Source organism: Pantherophis guttatus, chromosome 1 (assembly GCF_059756535.1).
Source record: "Pantherophis guttatus breed Tessera chromosome 1, ASM5975653v1, whole genome shotgun sequence".
Classification (NCBI taxonomy): domain Eukaryota; kingdom Metazoa; phylum Chordata; class Lepidosauria; order Squamata; family Colubridae; genus Pantherophis; species Pantherophis guttatus.
The window spans coordinates 344,763,397-344,778,553 of record NC_142063.1 but is presented as its reverse complement, the minus strand read 5'-3'; the positions used below and the strand labels follow the sequence as shown (position 1 = coordinate 344,778,553).

Below are 15,157 nucleotides of genomic sequence, written 5' to 3'. Positions count from 1 at the left end.
AAATAAAATAAGATAGAATAAAAGAAAAATAAAAGAAAATAAAAAATAAATAATAAAAAATAAAAATAAATAATAAAATAAAATAAAAAAATAAAATAGAATAGAATAAAATAAAAATAAAATAGAATAAAATAAAAATAAAATAAAATAAAAAAATAATAAATAAAAATAAATAATAAAATAAAATAAAATAAAATAAAATAAAATAAAATAATGAAATAAACAATAAAACAAAACAAAATAAAATAATTTTGCCTTCTTTTGGTTGTTTGATTTGCACAGCTTAACTGACTTTTCCATATTTCCCATTTGGTGCCTTCACAAACTGCTCTTGACGCAGCTGTAGCTCACACTATCAATAGACAAAACTTTGTCTACCGGAAAAGACAAAACAGCCTGAGGGGTATTTGCATCACAAACCACTTCTTATCTGTTTTATGAAAAAGCACCTTGTGATTATCGGCCTAGCTCTAGGATAGGATTTGGGAAGAAAATGCAAGGGAATTTTGAAATATGCCACCAAGGGTATGGAGGAAAAGAAGCACTGGACTGGCCTTCAAATCTGGCACCTACTGGCGGTTTGCAACTTACGACGGTTCATTTAGTGACCAAAAAAACATCCTGCAGTAAGTCGCATTTTTTCCAGGCTGTTCAAACACTTCAAACAGTCACTTAAAGGAACGGTTGTAAATCCAGAACTCCCTATATAGGGCTGCGTATCCTGGGACATCCGTACCTCGTGGTCACAGCTGCTGGTTGAATCTAAATAAATGCATAAATGAATAAATGCATGAATAAATGCATGAATAAATGAATGAATGAATGAATACGCATGTCTGCTTTCTGTTCTGAGCCAGCCTTAGCAGACGCAAGAAACAGACTCCTTGTCACGAAAAAACTCTCTTTGTTTACCTCTTATGAATTATTTATTTATTTATTTATTTATTTTTATTACATTTATATCCCGCCCTTCTCCCCGAAGGGACTCAGGGCGGTGAACAGCTGAGAATTAAAATAACATACGATATAAAAGTTAAGATAATTAAAAATAAATTAAATTAAACGGCCTCCCAATTTAAAACCCCTAGCTATACAATTAAAAAACTAACCCATAAAACCTATTCAGGCCAGGAATTCAGGAATTAATTGCATTCACCCACCAAAAAATCCAGCCAAGAGTCCTTCAAGGAGTTAACGGCAGCAACAGTTAATTTATCAGTTCCTTGCAATAATTGCCAGGCTGGGAGCTCCCAGCCGAAAGGCTGCCAATTAAGTTCTGGCAAGCAGTCTTTGTGGTACGAAACACAATGAGCGAAATCTTCAGAAATACGAACAGTTGTCTCCTACGACCACCACTCCCCTTTCCTTCTATTTATTCTCCAGCCAGGGAGGGGCCATTCAGCGTCCACTTGTGCCTTGCTTCCCGAGTCGATTCCTTGTCCTCCGTTGCTCACCTCTCCTAACTGCTCTACGCATACGTGAATCTGGAACAGGCCCCAGCTGTTCTTCCTCCTCACTCATATCAGCCTCCAAAGGCAGCTGCCTCTCTGGTGGCTGGGAAATGTCGGACGGCCCTGGCTCTATCTCTGCATCCGATGCAGAGCATCCATCAGAGCCTTCCCCAGACTCCAGAACTGGCCCCAGTTCTTCCCCAACCTTCTCATCATCCGAGTCTGCCGCTAGCTCCGCAGGCCGCTGGCGGACCACAACATTTTCACTCTACCCCATAAGCACAAAGTGACATTGTGGTCCCGAAGTCCGTTAGTGTGACATCAGCTCTATAAGGTAGACCAGATGAAGAAACCAATGTCACATGGGGGAAACTCCTCGACTTATGGCTTTCCACTTAGTGACTTGGCTGTGCTTTAACTTTGCTTCTTCGTTTAAAAAAGCAAAAAAAGAATCGCATTCGCTTTGCAAGGGCTCTCTGACCTTGGGGACGTTAAGACTGGCGGACTCCAACTCCCAGAATTCCGCAGGTAACTCATGACTGGCCGAGGAATTCTGGGAGTTGAAGTCCGCAAGTCGCCAAGGTTGGAGTCCCCTGCTTTAATGCAGGGGTGTCAACGCAAGACCCACGGGCCGAATCCAACCTGTGGGGTGCTTAAATATGGCCCACAAGGCTGGCTTGGAAATATCAAAGGACCGGCTTGCAGAGCCTCTGTGGCCCCCGTGTGACCCATTTTCGGCCTCCATGGTCTCCAGCAGCACACTCCCAGCTAAAAACGGGCCGCGCGGGACCTCCGCACGGGCTGTTTTCGGCCGAGAGAGTGCTGCAGTGGGCCATGGAGGCCGAAAACGAGGCCCTCTCCCGTGCCCTGTTTTGACCGGCAAAGTGCTGCAGGAGGCCATCTAGGTGTGCCCTCACCCCGTGCCCCATTTTGGCCATCAGGGTGCTGCAGGAGACGTCCATCGTCCGTCCGTCCGTCCGCCGGCCTGCTGATCCAGCCTTCGAAGAAATCCAGTTTTTGACACCCCTGCTTTAACGAATCACCTGCTTAAAGCAGCCACGACGATTGTACAAGCTTCTGGCCGAAGGTTGCCCAATTGAAGGCCGAAGGAATTTCTCTGAAGCCTGGATTTAAAACAGGGTCAGTCAAAATAGCTCCCGATTTGCACTCCGGCTGTTAAAGCAGGAAGGAAGTTAGGACAATGCTGGAGGCCGGTCACGACACTCCACACACCCAGAGACATGCAAATGTCTTCAATAGCAAAACAGAATTTCCAAGGAATTTCCCCACCTCTTGGAAGGATGCAGCTAATTATCTAAAGTCGTCGACTACACTTAAACTTCTTTTTTTCCCCCCTAAGTCTAAGTACATTTTTCCGCAGCAAATCACCCAGCTTCTGGTTTTTTTTTTCCAAAACAGAGAGTGGAGAACATCTTAGCAGGAAGAAATATTAATAGGGAGGCATCGAGAGCTCGACATCTGCCTTGTTCGTGCTTGTTTATTTATTAGGTTTTTATCCCAACTTCATTATTATATAAGTAACTAAAACTCCCTGTCTCCTGGTGATGGACCCAAAATCACCCAGCCAAGTTTCTTGCCTAAAGTGGAACTAGAATTCACTGTCTCCTGGTGATTGGTCCAAATTTACCCAGCTAGCTTTCTTACCTAAAGCAGGACTATAACTCATGGACTCCTGGCAATTGGGCTAAAGTTACTCAGCCGGCTTTCTTGCCTAAGGCGAGACTAGAACTCGGAGTCTCCTTGAGATTGGCCCAAAGTCAGACAATTTAAGCTTTCGTGCTTAAGGCAGGACTAGAAGTCACCATTCTCTTCCTCCTGCTCCCTCTTTCCCCTTCCTTCTCCTCTTTCCTTTCCTCTTCTTCTCTTCCTCCTCTCCACATATCCTGTTCCCTTCAAGCACTGATGTTGTTTCCTAGCTGGGTCATGAAACGTCTGTAAGAAACATTTCTTCTTTCTCCTAGTTACTCCCCCTCATCCTCCTTTTCCTCTTCCTCTTCCTCCTCCTCTTCTTCTTCCTTTCCTCCTCCTCTTCTTCATATTCCTCTCCTCCTCTTCTCCTCCTTCTTCCTCTCCTCCTTCTCGTCCTCCTCTTCTTCTTCCTCTCCTCCTCCTCGTCCACCTTCTTCCTCTTCTTCTTCTTCCTCTGCTCCTTCCTCCTCTCCTCCTCCTCTTCCTCTCCTCCTCCTCGTCCACCTTCTTCCTCTTCTTCTTTCCCTCCTCCTCCTTTTCTTCTTCCTCTCCTCCTCCTCGTCCACCTTTTTTTTCCCTCTCCTCCTCCTCTTCTTCCTCTCCTCTTCTTCTTCCTCTCCTCTTCTTCCTCTCCTCGTCCTCGTCTTCTTCTTCCTCTCCTCCTCGTCTTCTTCCTCTCCTCTTCTTCCTCTCCTCCTCTTCTTCCTCTCTTCTTCCTCTCCTCCTCATCCTCCTTCCGCTCCTTCTCCTTCTCTTCTTCTTCTTCCTCTCCTCCTCCTCCTTGTCCACCTTCTTCCTCTTCTTCTTCCTCTCCTCCTCCTTCCTCTCCTCTTCTTCTTCCTCTCCTCCTCCTCCACCTTTTTCTTTTTTCCTCTCCTCCTCCTCCTCGTCCACCTTCTTCCTCTTCTTCTTCCTCTGCTCCTCCTTCTTCCTCTTCTCTTCTTCTTCTTCCTCTCCTCTTCCTCGTCCACCTTCTTCCTTTTTCCTCTCCTCCTCCTCCTTCCTCTCCTCCTTCTCCTCCTTTTCTTCTTCTTCTTCTTCTCCTCCTCCTCCCCCTCGTCCAACTTCTTCTCTTCTTCTTCTCCTTCTTCTTCTTCCTCTCCTCCTCCCCCTTGTCCACCTTCTTCTTCCTCTTCTTCCTCTTCCTCTCCTCCTTCCCTTCTTTCTCCCTCACTTTCCTACAATATATACTGCATGTATGCATGCCTGTCTCAGCTCAAGACAGCAAACAAACTTAAGTGTTCCTGCCCGAATTGAATTTGAATCGAATTAAACAAATAAAGCCAACAAGGAAATAAATTTGTCTGGACATGTATGCCCACGGGACTTGTAGGACTGGCCTGGCGTGACCAAAGAGACATGGCTTGGAAGCCTTGCAAACTGATTTATGCAACCTGATTTGCCAGTTAGGGAAATAACAACAGTTCGACTTTTCAAACAGGACAGATCAGAAAAGGTTGGCCCATTTTGGGACATCGTTTACCACCCTCCCCTAAGACATCTTTTATACATGCCTTGGTTTGCACAGGTGGAGCAAAGGTAAATAAATCACATTATCTTTAGTGAAGCTCAGCAAGATAGGAGTTCCTGTTCATTCATCGGGTATGTTAAGGTGACTTGCCACGAAGAGTGCAGAGAAGAGCAACAGAGATGGTTAGGGGACTGAAAGCTAAAACAAATGAATGAATTTGCAGGAATTGGCTATGTCTAGTTTAATGAAAAGAAAGACTGAATGGAATAGAACAGTATAACAGTGTTGGAAGGGACCTTGGAGGTCTTATTTATTTATTTATTTATTTATTTATTTATTTATTTATTTATTTATTTATTTATTTATTATTTATTTATTTATTTATTTATTTATTTATTTATTTATTTATTTATTTATTTATTTATTTATTATATTTCTATACCGCCTTTCTCACGTAGGACTCAAGGCGTCAAGAAAAATATAGATACACAAAACATCATAAAATTGCTAATTAAAATTATTATTATAACATAGTTTGGCCCAATTAAATAGAACCTAAAATTAGATAACATTTTAAAAACATTCACATGTTCATATGTTTAGCCCCGCTTGTTGGACCATCAGGGTTTTGAGGGCACGGTGGAAAGCACGGAGATCAGGGATATTCCGTATCTCCGGAGGCAGTTCATTCCAAAGGGTTGGAGCCCCCACAGAGAAGGCCCTCCCCCTGGGAGTCGCCAGTCGGCATAATTTGACTGATGGTACCCTGAGTAGTCCCTCCCTGTGAGAACGAACTGGTCGGTGGGAGGCTATTGGTGGCAAAAGACGGTCTCGTAGGTACCCAGGTCCTAAGCCATGGAGCGCTTTAAAGGTGATAACTAACACCTTGAATCGCACCCGGAAGACCACCGGGAGCCAGTGCAGCTCGCGTAGGAGAGGTGTTATATGGGCGTAACGAGCTGCACCCATAATCACCCGCGCGGCTACGTTCTGGACCAGTTGGAGCCTCCGGGTGCTTTTCAAGGGGAGCCCATGTAGAGAGCATTACAGTAGTCCATACGGGAGGTAACTAGGGCATGAGTGACCATGCGCAAGGCGTCCCGATCCAGAAAGGGACGCAACTGGCGGATCAGGCGAACCTGATAAAAGGCCCCCTGGCCACGGCCATCAAATGGTCTTCTAAAGATAGCCGTGAGTCCAGGAGGACGCCCCCTCTGTGGGGAGCAAGATCTCATCCCCAATTGTCAGTGATGGTACCAGCTGACTATACCGGGACGCCGGAAGCCACAGCCACTAGTCTTCTAGTCCAACCCCCTACTTAAGCAGGAGACTCTTTAGACACATGGTTGTCCAATCTCTTCTTAAAACTCTCCAATGTTGGAGCATTCACAACTTCTGGAGGAAAGCTATTACACTGATTAATAGTTTCCGGAGAAGGGCGGCATATAAATCAAATAATAATAATAATAAAAAAAATAGTTCTCACTGTCAGGAAATTCCTCCTTAGTTCTAGGTTGCTTCTCTCCTTGATTGGTTTCCATCCATCGCTTCTTGTTCTCCCTTCTGATGCCTATTAGAGAATAAGTCAATCTCCTCTATAAAGCCTTAGTAAGGCTACACCTAGAGTACTGCATCCAGTTTTGGTCACCACACTATAAACAAGATATTGAGACTCTAGAAAGAGTGCAGAGAAGAGCAACCAGGATGATTAGGGGACCGGAGGCTAAAACATACGACGAATGGTTGCAGGAACTGGGCCTGGCTAGTCTAGGGAAGAGAAGGACCAGGGGAGACAGGAGAGCATCTTCCAATATTTGAGGGGCTGCCGCAGAGAGGAGGAAGGGGGTCAAGCTATTTTGCAAGGCACCTCTGAAGGCCAGACAAGGAATAATGGATGGAAACGGATCAAGGAGAGATTCGACCTGGAAATAAGGAGAAATTTTCTGACAGTGAGAGCAATCACCAAGGAGCCTTGGTGGCGCAGCAGACTAAAGTGCTGTTAAGTAGCACTTAGCTGCCAGCTGCCTGCAATTACTGCGAGTTCAAATCTCACCAGGCTCAAGGTTGACTCAGCCTTCCATCCTTCCGAGGTAGGTAAAACGAGGACCCGGATTGTGGGGGCAATAAGCTGACTTTGTATTAAAAAAAGAACACCGCTTAGGGGGGCCCGAAAGCCCTACTAAGCAGGTATATACAAAAGTATGAAGGCTATTGTTAATGCATTGTAAGCAGCCCTGAGTCTCCGGAGAAGGCCGGCATATAAATCGAACCAATAAATAAATAAATAAAATCAACCCATGGAACAGAAGTTGCCTTCGGAAGTTGTGGGAGCTTCATCACTGGAGGTTTTCAAGAAGAGATTAGACTGCTGTTTGTTGGAAATGGTGCAGGGTCTCCTGCTTGGGCGGGGGGTTGGACTAGATGACCTACAAGGTCCCTTCCAACTCTGTTAATTTATTTCTAATTATTTCTTCTTTGTGGCAGCCCTTTGGATATTGGAACATTGTTATCATATCACCCTTCGTCTTTCTTTTCTTTTCATTAAACTAGACATACCTGCAACCGTTCTTTGTTATGTTTTACTCTCCAGTCTCCTAACCATCCTTGTTGCTCTTCTCTGCACTCTTTCTAGATTCGACTGTGCTTTTAATTTATTTTAAATTTATTTTTATTAAATACCGGTAGTTATTAATTGATTGATTAATTCAATGTTTATGCTAACTGTCTGTCACTATGCAAAGTAACTCTGGTCCGCTTACAATACAGTACTTTGCTTTTTTTTTTTTTCCCCTGCACTCCTTAAGCAGAAAGCCCTCTGTACTTGCTCAGAGGCACTGGGGCCAGAGACTTTAAAAGTTTTAATCAATTTTTTTAAAAAAAACCTCAAAACTCAACAACAAAACCAGAACGCGGCGTCAGCGCCACCTAGCGGCTCCCACTTTCTCCAGACAGGAACCTTGAGAGAGGGCGTGGCCCTCCGCCGCTCGCGGCGCTCATTGGCTGCGCTCCGTTCCGCGAGCCGCGCGTGCGCCGTGGGCCGGGTCCTCCAGCATCCCAGAATGCCGCTCTACCCGGAAGCCGCGCCTCCTCCTTCTCCTTCTCCGCCGCCGCCGCCGCTGTGCGGGGAAAGGAAGCCGGGATGGAGGACGAGGAGCTGGATTTGGCCGACGAGCTGGAAGCCGCCTTGCAGCTGGCTCCGGAGGTGCAGCTGGCCATCGAGCAGGTGAAAGGGGGGCGAGGGGCGTGGCCGGGAGGGCGAGAGGGGCGTGGCTTGGGTGAGGGCGGAGCCTTAATATGCTAATTTAAACCGTTGGGAGAGGGAAGGGTGGGGGGGTGACTGAGGGGGGTCAGGGGGCTGCTTAGAGGGTCCATATTTAAGGGGGGGGCTTATTGGGGGGGCATTCTCTTTAGGCAAGGGACCCATAATAAGGGGACAGGGACCCCATGGGATTTGGGGGCTGCTCAGGAGCTTTGGACTCCAGGTCCCAGCAGCCACAGCCAGATGGAGTTGGGTTGGGGGTCCCTTTGGAGGTGGGATTGTATCAGGAGTCCAGGGGAAGGCTGGGGTATCCATAGGGGTCCTCCAGATGAGATAAAATGGGTGGGTGGGTGGTCTGGATGCCTGTAGGGGGACAAAATGGGGGGGGGCAGCACCCCAAAAAGCTTAATGGATTAGGTATCATTTTCCATCCCTACTGAGCAAGATACATATGTAGGTCTTTGGTTATTCGGGTCTTCTCCCACGTAAAATTGGAAGTGTCTTGGCGACGTTTCGACGAAGTCTCATTCGTCATCTTCAGGCTGGTGTTCTCGGCTTCGTGCTTCTAGGAGCAATGTGTGTGATCGCAGCTGTTTCTGCTCACACACTGTTTCTGATCACAGATCGCAGCTGTTTCTGATCACACACAAAACTGGCAGTTAAAAGGAAGAAACAGCTGCGATCACACACATTGCTCCTAGAAGCACGAAGCCGAGAACACCAGCCTGAAGATGATGAATGAGACGAATGAGACTTCGTCGAAACATTGCCAAGACACCTCCAATTTTACGTGGGAGAAAACCCAAATAACCAAAGACCTACATACATACATACATACATACATACATACATATATATATATATATATAGAGAGAGAGAGGGAGAGAGAGAGAGAGAGAGTTTTCTTCTCTTTTCGTAGGTTTTTTTTTTTGGTATGTATTTTTCTTCAACCGGGTTTTTCCTACGTTAAACCACGTTTCTCAGATTGCAGCCATAGCTCAGTGAAATCACATCCACTATCCTAGGCTTCTTCAGACAGCAAGCATGCATTTTGCTGCCTATTGGGAGACTAATATAGCTCTATTTCGGACTGATTGGTCCTCATCAAGAGAAGAAAGCAAATACTTCGCCTCTACGGGGAGGGAACATACGGTAAGCGTGTGGCTAACTGATGAGGACCAATCAGCCCGAAATATTTTATTTATTTATTTATTGCATGTATTTATATGCCGCCCTTCTCCAGAAGGACTCAGGGCGGCGAACACAAGTTAAAAACATGGACAACAAAATCCCATTTTTAAACCAAATTAACTAATAAATAATAAATAATAAAACCCAAATCAGAGTCAGCCTATTTGCTTGAACAGCCAAGTCTTAAGGTCCCGACGGAAGGAAATAGATCTATATTAGTCTCCCAATAGGCAGGAAAATGCATGCTTGCTGTCTGAAGAAGCCTAGGATAGTGGATGTGATTTCACGGAGCTATGGCTGCAATTTGAGAAACGTGGTTTACGTAGGAAAAACCTGGTTGAAGAAAAATACATATATATGCTTGAGCAGAGGTCTGGACTAGAAGACCTCAAAGGTCCCTTCCAGCTCTATTCTGATTGATATATATATCAAAGTTTCCAAAGTCTCAACATCTTTGTGGTAATGTGGTGACCAAAACTGGCTGCAGTATTCCAGGTGTGGCCTTACTAAGGCTTTATAAAGCGGTGCTAATACTTCAAATGATTTTGATTCTGTGCTTCTGTTTATAGGATTGTATTAGCTGATCGATCGATATAACAACAACAACAACAATAATAATAACAACTTTATTGTCATTGTACGTGTATACACAGTGTACCCATACAACGAAATTCACTTAACACCCAAAGACCAGGTCCAACACACATAACAATCCCCAAACACACTCCCACCCACCACAATTTCCCACCCCTAAACCACCCAAACATCCACACAACAGGCCAGGGTGGATAAAAATCAATGATTTTTTAAAAAAAAAATCAGATTTTTTTTATTTTTATCGAATTTATTTTAATAAAAAACTTTTGGGGTAAAAATCTATCGTAAGATAGTTTTCTATTTAAGATACATAAATAATTTAGTTTATTCAGCATGAAATGGAGCTCAGTTATGTAGCTGTATATTCTGCAACACTGGGACTATCGGTGAGTCAACAGTGGGTCAAAGGAGTAGCAGAGATGACAGCTGCTCTTTAAAAATTATGATTTAAATCGAGTTGATTTAAATCAAGCCTTTTTACTAGGGATTTAAATCATGATTTAAATTATGATTTAAATCAACTCGATTTAAATCAAATCCACCCTGCAACAGACCAAGTAATGCTGTCCAACAGCTCACTGATGGTGGCCCTTTAGTTCATGGTTGAGTGCAATTATAGCTCTGGGATAAAAACTATTCAGAAGACATGTGGTCTGAGTTTTAATCATTCTGTATCTTCTGCCAGAAGGCAACAGTCCAAAAAGATTGTAAGGAGGATGGAAAGAGTCTCTGAGAATGTTGTGCAACTTCCTCAAACAGCAAGATGCGAAGATGTCGTCCAGGGCTGGTAACTGGAGTCCGATGATATTCTGGGCAGTTTTAATGATTCTCTGTAGAGCTTTTTTGTCTGCTACAGAGCTGCTCCCATACCATGCAAGAATGCCGTATGTCAGGACTCTCTCAATGGTGCTGTGATAGTAGCTCAGAAGTAGATGCTGAGATAGATTTATCTTCCTGAGCATTCTCGGGAAGTACAGCCTCTTCTGTGCCTTCTTCACAAGCATGTTAGCATTCATCGTCCATGAGAGGTCCTTCGAGATATAAATGCCCCAAAATTTAAAACTACGCACCCTCTCCACCTCCTCACCATTTATGTACAATGGTAAATGTACATCTCTCTTCCTCCTGAAGTCAACTATAAGTTCTTTAGTTTTTGTAGATCGATAGAGATGATAGATAGATGATAGATAGATGATAATGATAACGTTAGTTCAATTCACACCGTTCCATTTTTATGGAAAGCAGGTCGCGGGTTCAGGAACTCAAAGGAACTTAGGCAAGGAAACTTTGAAATGTAAAATGTTGATATGTTTGTCAGATATAGCAGTAAACAATTTAAAAAACACAGTGACAACTTAAATTTACTTTTAACCAAGTCACAGAGGAGTTATATAAAGCAAAAAAAAATTAAAATCCGTATGTGATCTCTTATCAGTCTTATGTACGTGTTTCTTAACCTTGGCCATTTGAAATCATGTGGACTACAACTCCCAGAATTCCCCAACCAGGCATGCTGTCTCTTTGTATACTAGTAGCTTGCCTTGTCAGCCCCCTCTAGCACTGATGATGATAGTTAGTTGGGTCATGAAATGTCTGCAAGAAAACAATGAAGCTCAGAGAGCACAAAGCGCCCCCATATCAATGGTGGGTTGTTCCCTGTTCGCAAGAACCGGTAGTAAAAATTTGTAGTAGTTCCAAGAACTGGTAATAACATTGGCTGGCCACATCCCCGAACCGGTCCCCGGCCCGGTCGCCGCTCGCTTATTCCGCCCACCTCATCAGAGGCTTTTTTTCTTTTTTTTAAACTTTTAAAAGCATTTTTTTCTGCAACTTCTTCGGCCGAAAAAATGCTTTTAAAAGTAAAAAAAAAAAAGAGCGTCTCATGATCCCGCGGCTCAGCTGGGATCGTCAGAGGCTTTTCAAAGCATTGTTTTCTGCAACCTCTTCAGCCGAAGAGGTGGTAAAAAAATGCTTTGAAAAGCCTCTGATGATCCGAGCTGAGTTGCCTGATCGGCAGAGAGGCTTTTCAAAGCATTTTTTTCTGCGCCCTCTTAAGGTTGTAGAAAAAATGCTTTTAAAAGTAAAAAAAAAAGCCTCTGATGATCCCGCAGCTCAGCTGGGATCGTCAGAAGCTTTTCAAAGCATTTTTTTCTGCAACCTCTCCAGCCGAAGAGGTGGTAACAAAAATGCTTTGAAAAGCCTCTGACAATCCCAGCTGAGTTGCCTGATTGGCAGAGAGGCTTTTCAAAGCATTTTTTTCTGCAACCTCTTAAGGTTGTAGAAAAAATGCTTTTAAAAGTAAAAAAAAAAAAAAAAAGTTGACCACGCCCACCCAGTCACATTATCCCCCCACCAAGCCACGCCCACAAAATAAGCCATGCCCACAGAAGCGGTAGTAAAAAAAATTTAGAACCCACCCCTGCCCCATATTTATTAGATTTTAACAAACAATACCAAGCAACTACATTAACATAAATCCAAGATACATGCACGAAAAAAATTACAATATTCAAAATATAATGATGCTAAACGTCTTAAATTGTAGAATCTGTGTGATTTAATGTTTGCAATGGCGGTACCCGCCATTCATTTAGTAACTTTTCTTCTTTCCTTGATTGTTAGGTATTTCCCAGCCAAGATCCGCTGGACAGGGCCGATTTCAACGCAGTGGAATACATCAATACTCTTTTTCCAACCGAGCAAGTGAGTTGAATCTACGCTGCTGTATGATATTCATGTGATTTTGATTCATTTTCATATTTATTTATTTATTATATTTCTATACCGCCTTTCTCCCGTAGGACTCAAGGCGGTGTACAGTCAAGAAAAATATAGATACACAAAACATCATAACATTGCTAATTAAAATTATTATTATAACATAGTTTGGCCCAATTAAATAGAACCTAAAATTAGATAACATTTTAAAACATTCACATGTTCATATGTTTAGCCCCGCCTGTTGGAACATCAGGGTCTTGAGGGCATGACGGAAAGCACGGAGATCAGGGATATTCCGTATCTCCGGGGGCAGTTCATTCCAAAGGGTTGGAGCCCTCACAGAGAAGGCCCTCCCCCTGGGAGTCGCCAGTCGGCATAATTTGACTGACGGTACCCTGAGTAGTCCCTCCCTGTGAGAACGAACTGGTCGGTGGGAGGCTATTGGTGGCAAAAGACGGTCTCGTAGGTACCCAGGTCCTAAGCCATGGAAGCACCCGGAAGACCACCGGGAGCCAGTGCAGCTCGCGTAGGAGAGGTGTTACATGGGCGCAACGAGCTGCGCCCATAATCACCCGCGCGGCTACATTCTGGACCGGTTGGAGCCTCCGGGTGCTTTTCAAGGGGAGCCCCATGTAGAGCCCCATATTCTTTTGTCTATGGAGATTCTCAGTCACCCAGGACATGGTTGTCCCAAAGGTGCTTTTCTCAAGAGGCAACTGGACTTTCCTGGTTTTTCTTTGAAGACGTTTCTCTTCTCATCCAAGCAGCTTCTTCAGCTCTGACCGGATGGTGGGGAATGGAAGGATTTATACTCCTTGCAGACAGTTGGTCATTTGCATCCTTTTAGCAAGTCATGAAGACTAACGTAGGAGAACAAACCCATCAGGACAATATTCAGCACTCCGTTTAAAAGACAAAGGCCACTCTTTTGAAGACAGCAAAGTCCACATTTTGGACAGAGAGTGTTGAGGATATTCTTGGCTCATAACTGATGTTGTGGGTTATTGAGCAGAGTATCCTTTGAGTATACGCATGAAAGCGACTAGGAGTGGTTGTGAACAATCACAGTTAACATACAAACACACTGAGTTGTGGTAGTCTTTTACTTTTAGGAAAAAGTAAAGCAAAGTCCAAAAACAATCCAAGTCATACACAGATAAGACAAGAGTTAAAAGATCAATCCAGGGATATATATATATATATATTAATTTGATTTATATGCCGCCCTTCTACGGAGACTCAGGGCGGCTTACAATGCGTTAAGCAATATTTAAAGTACAAAGTCTTCTTACCAGTTGTAGTCATACACAATAAAACAGTTCTTCTTGAGTTTCAAAACAGAAACAAGTTCAATATCAAAACATTCAATAAATAGTAGAGAGCAACATGTAGCTATGATCAAACAGTGATCATGAGGTAGAGAGTTACAGCAAATAAGCAGGGAAAATGGTGTAGTGTCCACACAAGCCATAATTCAGACTTCCCTTAAGTACAGAGCTTAGCCAATCAGGATACAGGATGATGCAATACAGTCTTAAAGCAATATAATACCTTTTTGACTGCAAACATGCATTGTTGGTTGGTTTATATATTGCCTGACCAACTAGTTAGACAAATAGCCATTTCCTAACAGAGAAGACTGCTGGTTTGAAAGAGGGGTCAAAGAGGCCATCTATGTCCAAATTGAACAGCCCTCTTTCAACAAAAGGGGAGGGATACCACATCATCTATCTCCAGTCTCCAACACAGTGGAGTACAGTGTGGAGTACAGAGATAGTACAGTGGTCTAAGCACCCTGTTATTAACACAGCTGCCTGCAATTACTGCTGGATCGAATCTCTCCAAGGCTCAAGGTCGACTCAGCCTTCCATCCTTTCTAAGGTAGGTGAAATGAGGACCCAGTTTGTGGGGGCAATAAGCTGACTTTGTATAAATATATACAAAAGTATGAAGGCTATTGCTTAGCGCATTGTAAGCCGCCCTGAGTCTCCGGAGAAGGGCGGCATATAAATCAAAATTAAAAAAAAAAAAAAACCACAATCCTTTCAGCACTTCCAAGAAGGCTCCCCACCTATTTGCACCACTCAGGTGTCCCTGAAGACACAGACAAACCTCCAAGTGTCCTCAACGACTCTCTAAAAGGATGCAAATGACCAGCTGCCTGCAAGGAGTATAAACCCTTCACTTCCTCTCCAGCCAGTCAGAGCTGAAGAAGCTTCTTGGATGAGAAGCTAAACGTTGTCAAAGAAAAACCAGAAAGTCGGGTTGCCTTTATTAGTGCAATTCGGAGGCTGCAAATGACGCCCATCAGAAAGTACAAATAGTCTTTGGCTAATTAGTGTTTGTTTAGTAGCAATAGCACTTACTTTTATTTTACTTTTACTTTTATTTAATTTGTATACCGCCCTTCTCCCGAAGGACTCAGGGCGGTGAACAGCCAACAATAAAATACATACATACAAAATTTAAAAAACAGAACTAAAATCGAATTAAATAATTTGGCCCAGACAGATTAAAACCTCAATCAATTTAACACAGATTTAAACTTTGAAAATTAAAAGATATTGAAAATATTAAAATATTAAAATTGTTTAAAAATTGTTTAGAAAGAGGGAGAAAGTTAGGCCAGGCCCGCCTGGTGAAATAAAAAGGTCTTTAGAGCTCGGCGGAAGGTGCGCAGATCCGGGATCCTCCGTATCTCCGGGGGGAGCTCGTTCCAGATTGTAGGTGCCCCCACAGAGAAGGCCCTCCCCCTGG

General features: G+C 43.7%; 1 protein-coding gene across 2 annotated transcripts in view; it reads left to right on the top strand.

Annotated features, from left to right (window-relative positions):
• The first annotated feature begins 7,597 nt into the window (after window positions 1-7,597).
• The window catches only part of VPS53 (VPS53 subunit of GARP complex), a 72,760-nt gene continuing 65,200 nt past the window's right edge, over window positions 7,598-15,157 (top strand). The window contains exons 1-2 of one of the 2 annotated variants that reach the window (XM_087883458.1): window positions 7,598-7,855; window positions 12,302-12,382. In XM_087883458.1, coding sequence (XP_087739584.1) covers window positions 7,772-7,855; window positions 12,302-12,382 — 165 coding nt within the window. In that variant the 5' untranslated portion in view covers window positions 7,598-7,771. The remainder of the gene's footprint in view (window positions 7,856-12,301; window positions 12,383-15,157) is intronic. The other variant, XM_087883459.1, reaches the window with a different exon arrangement.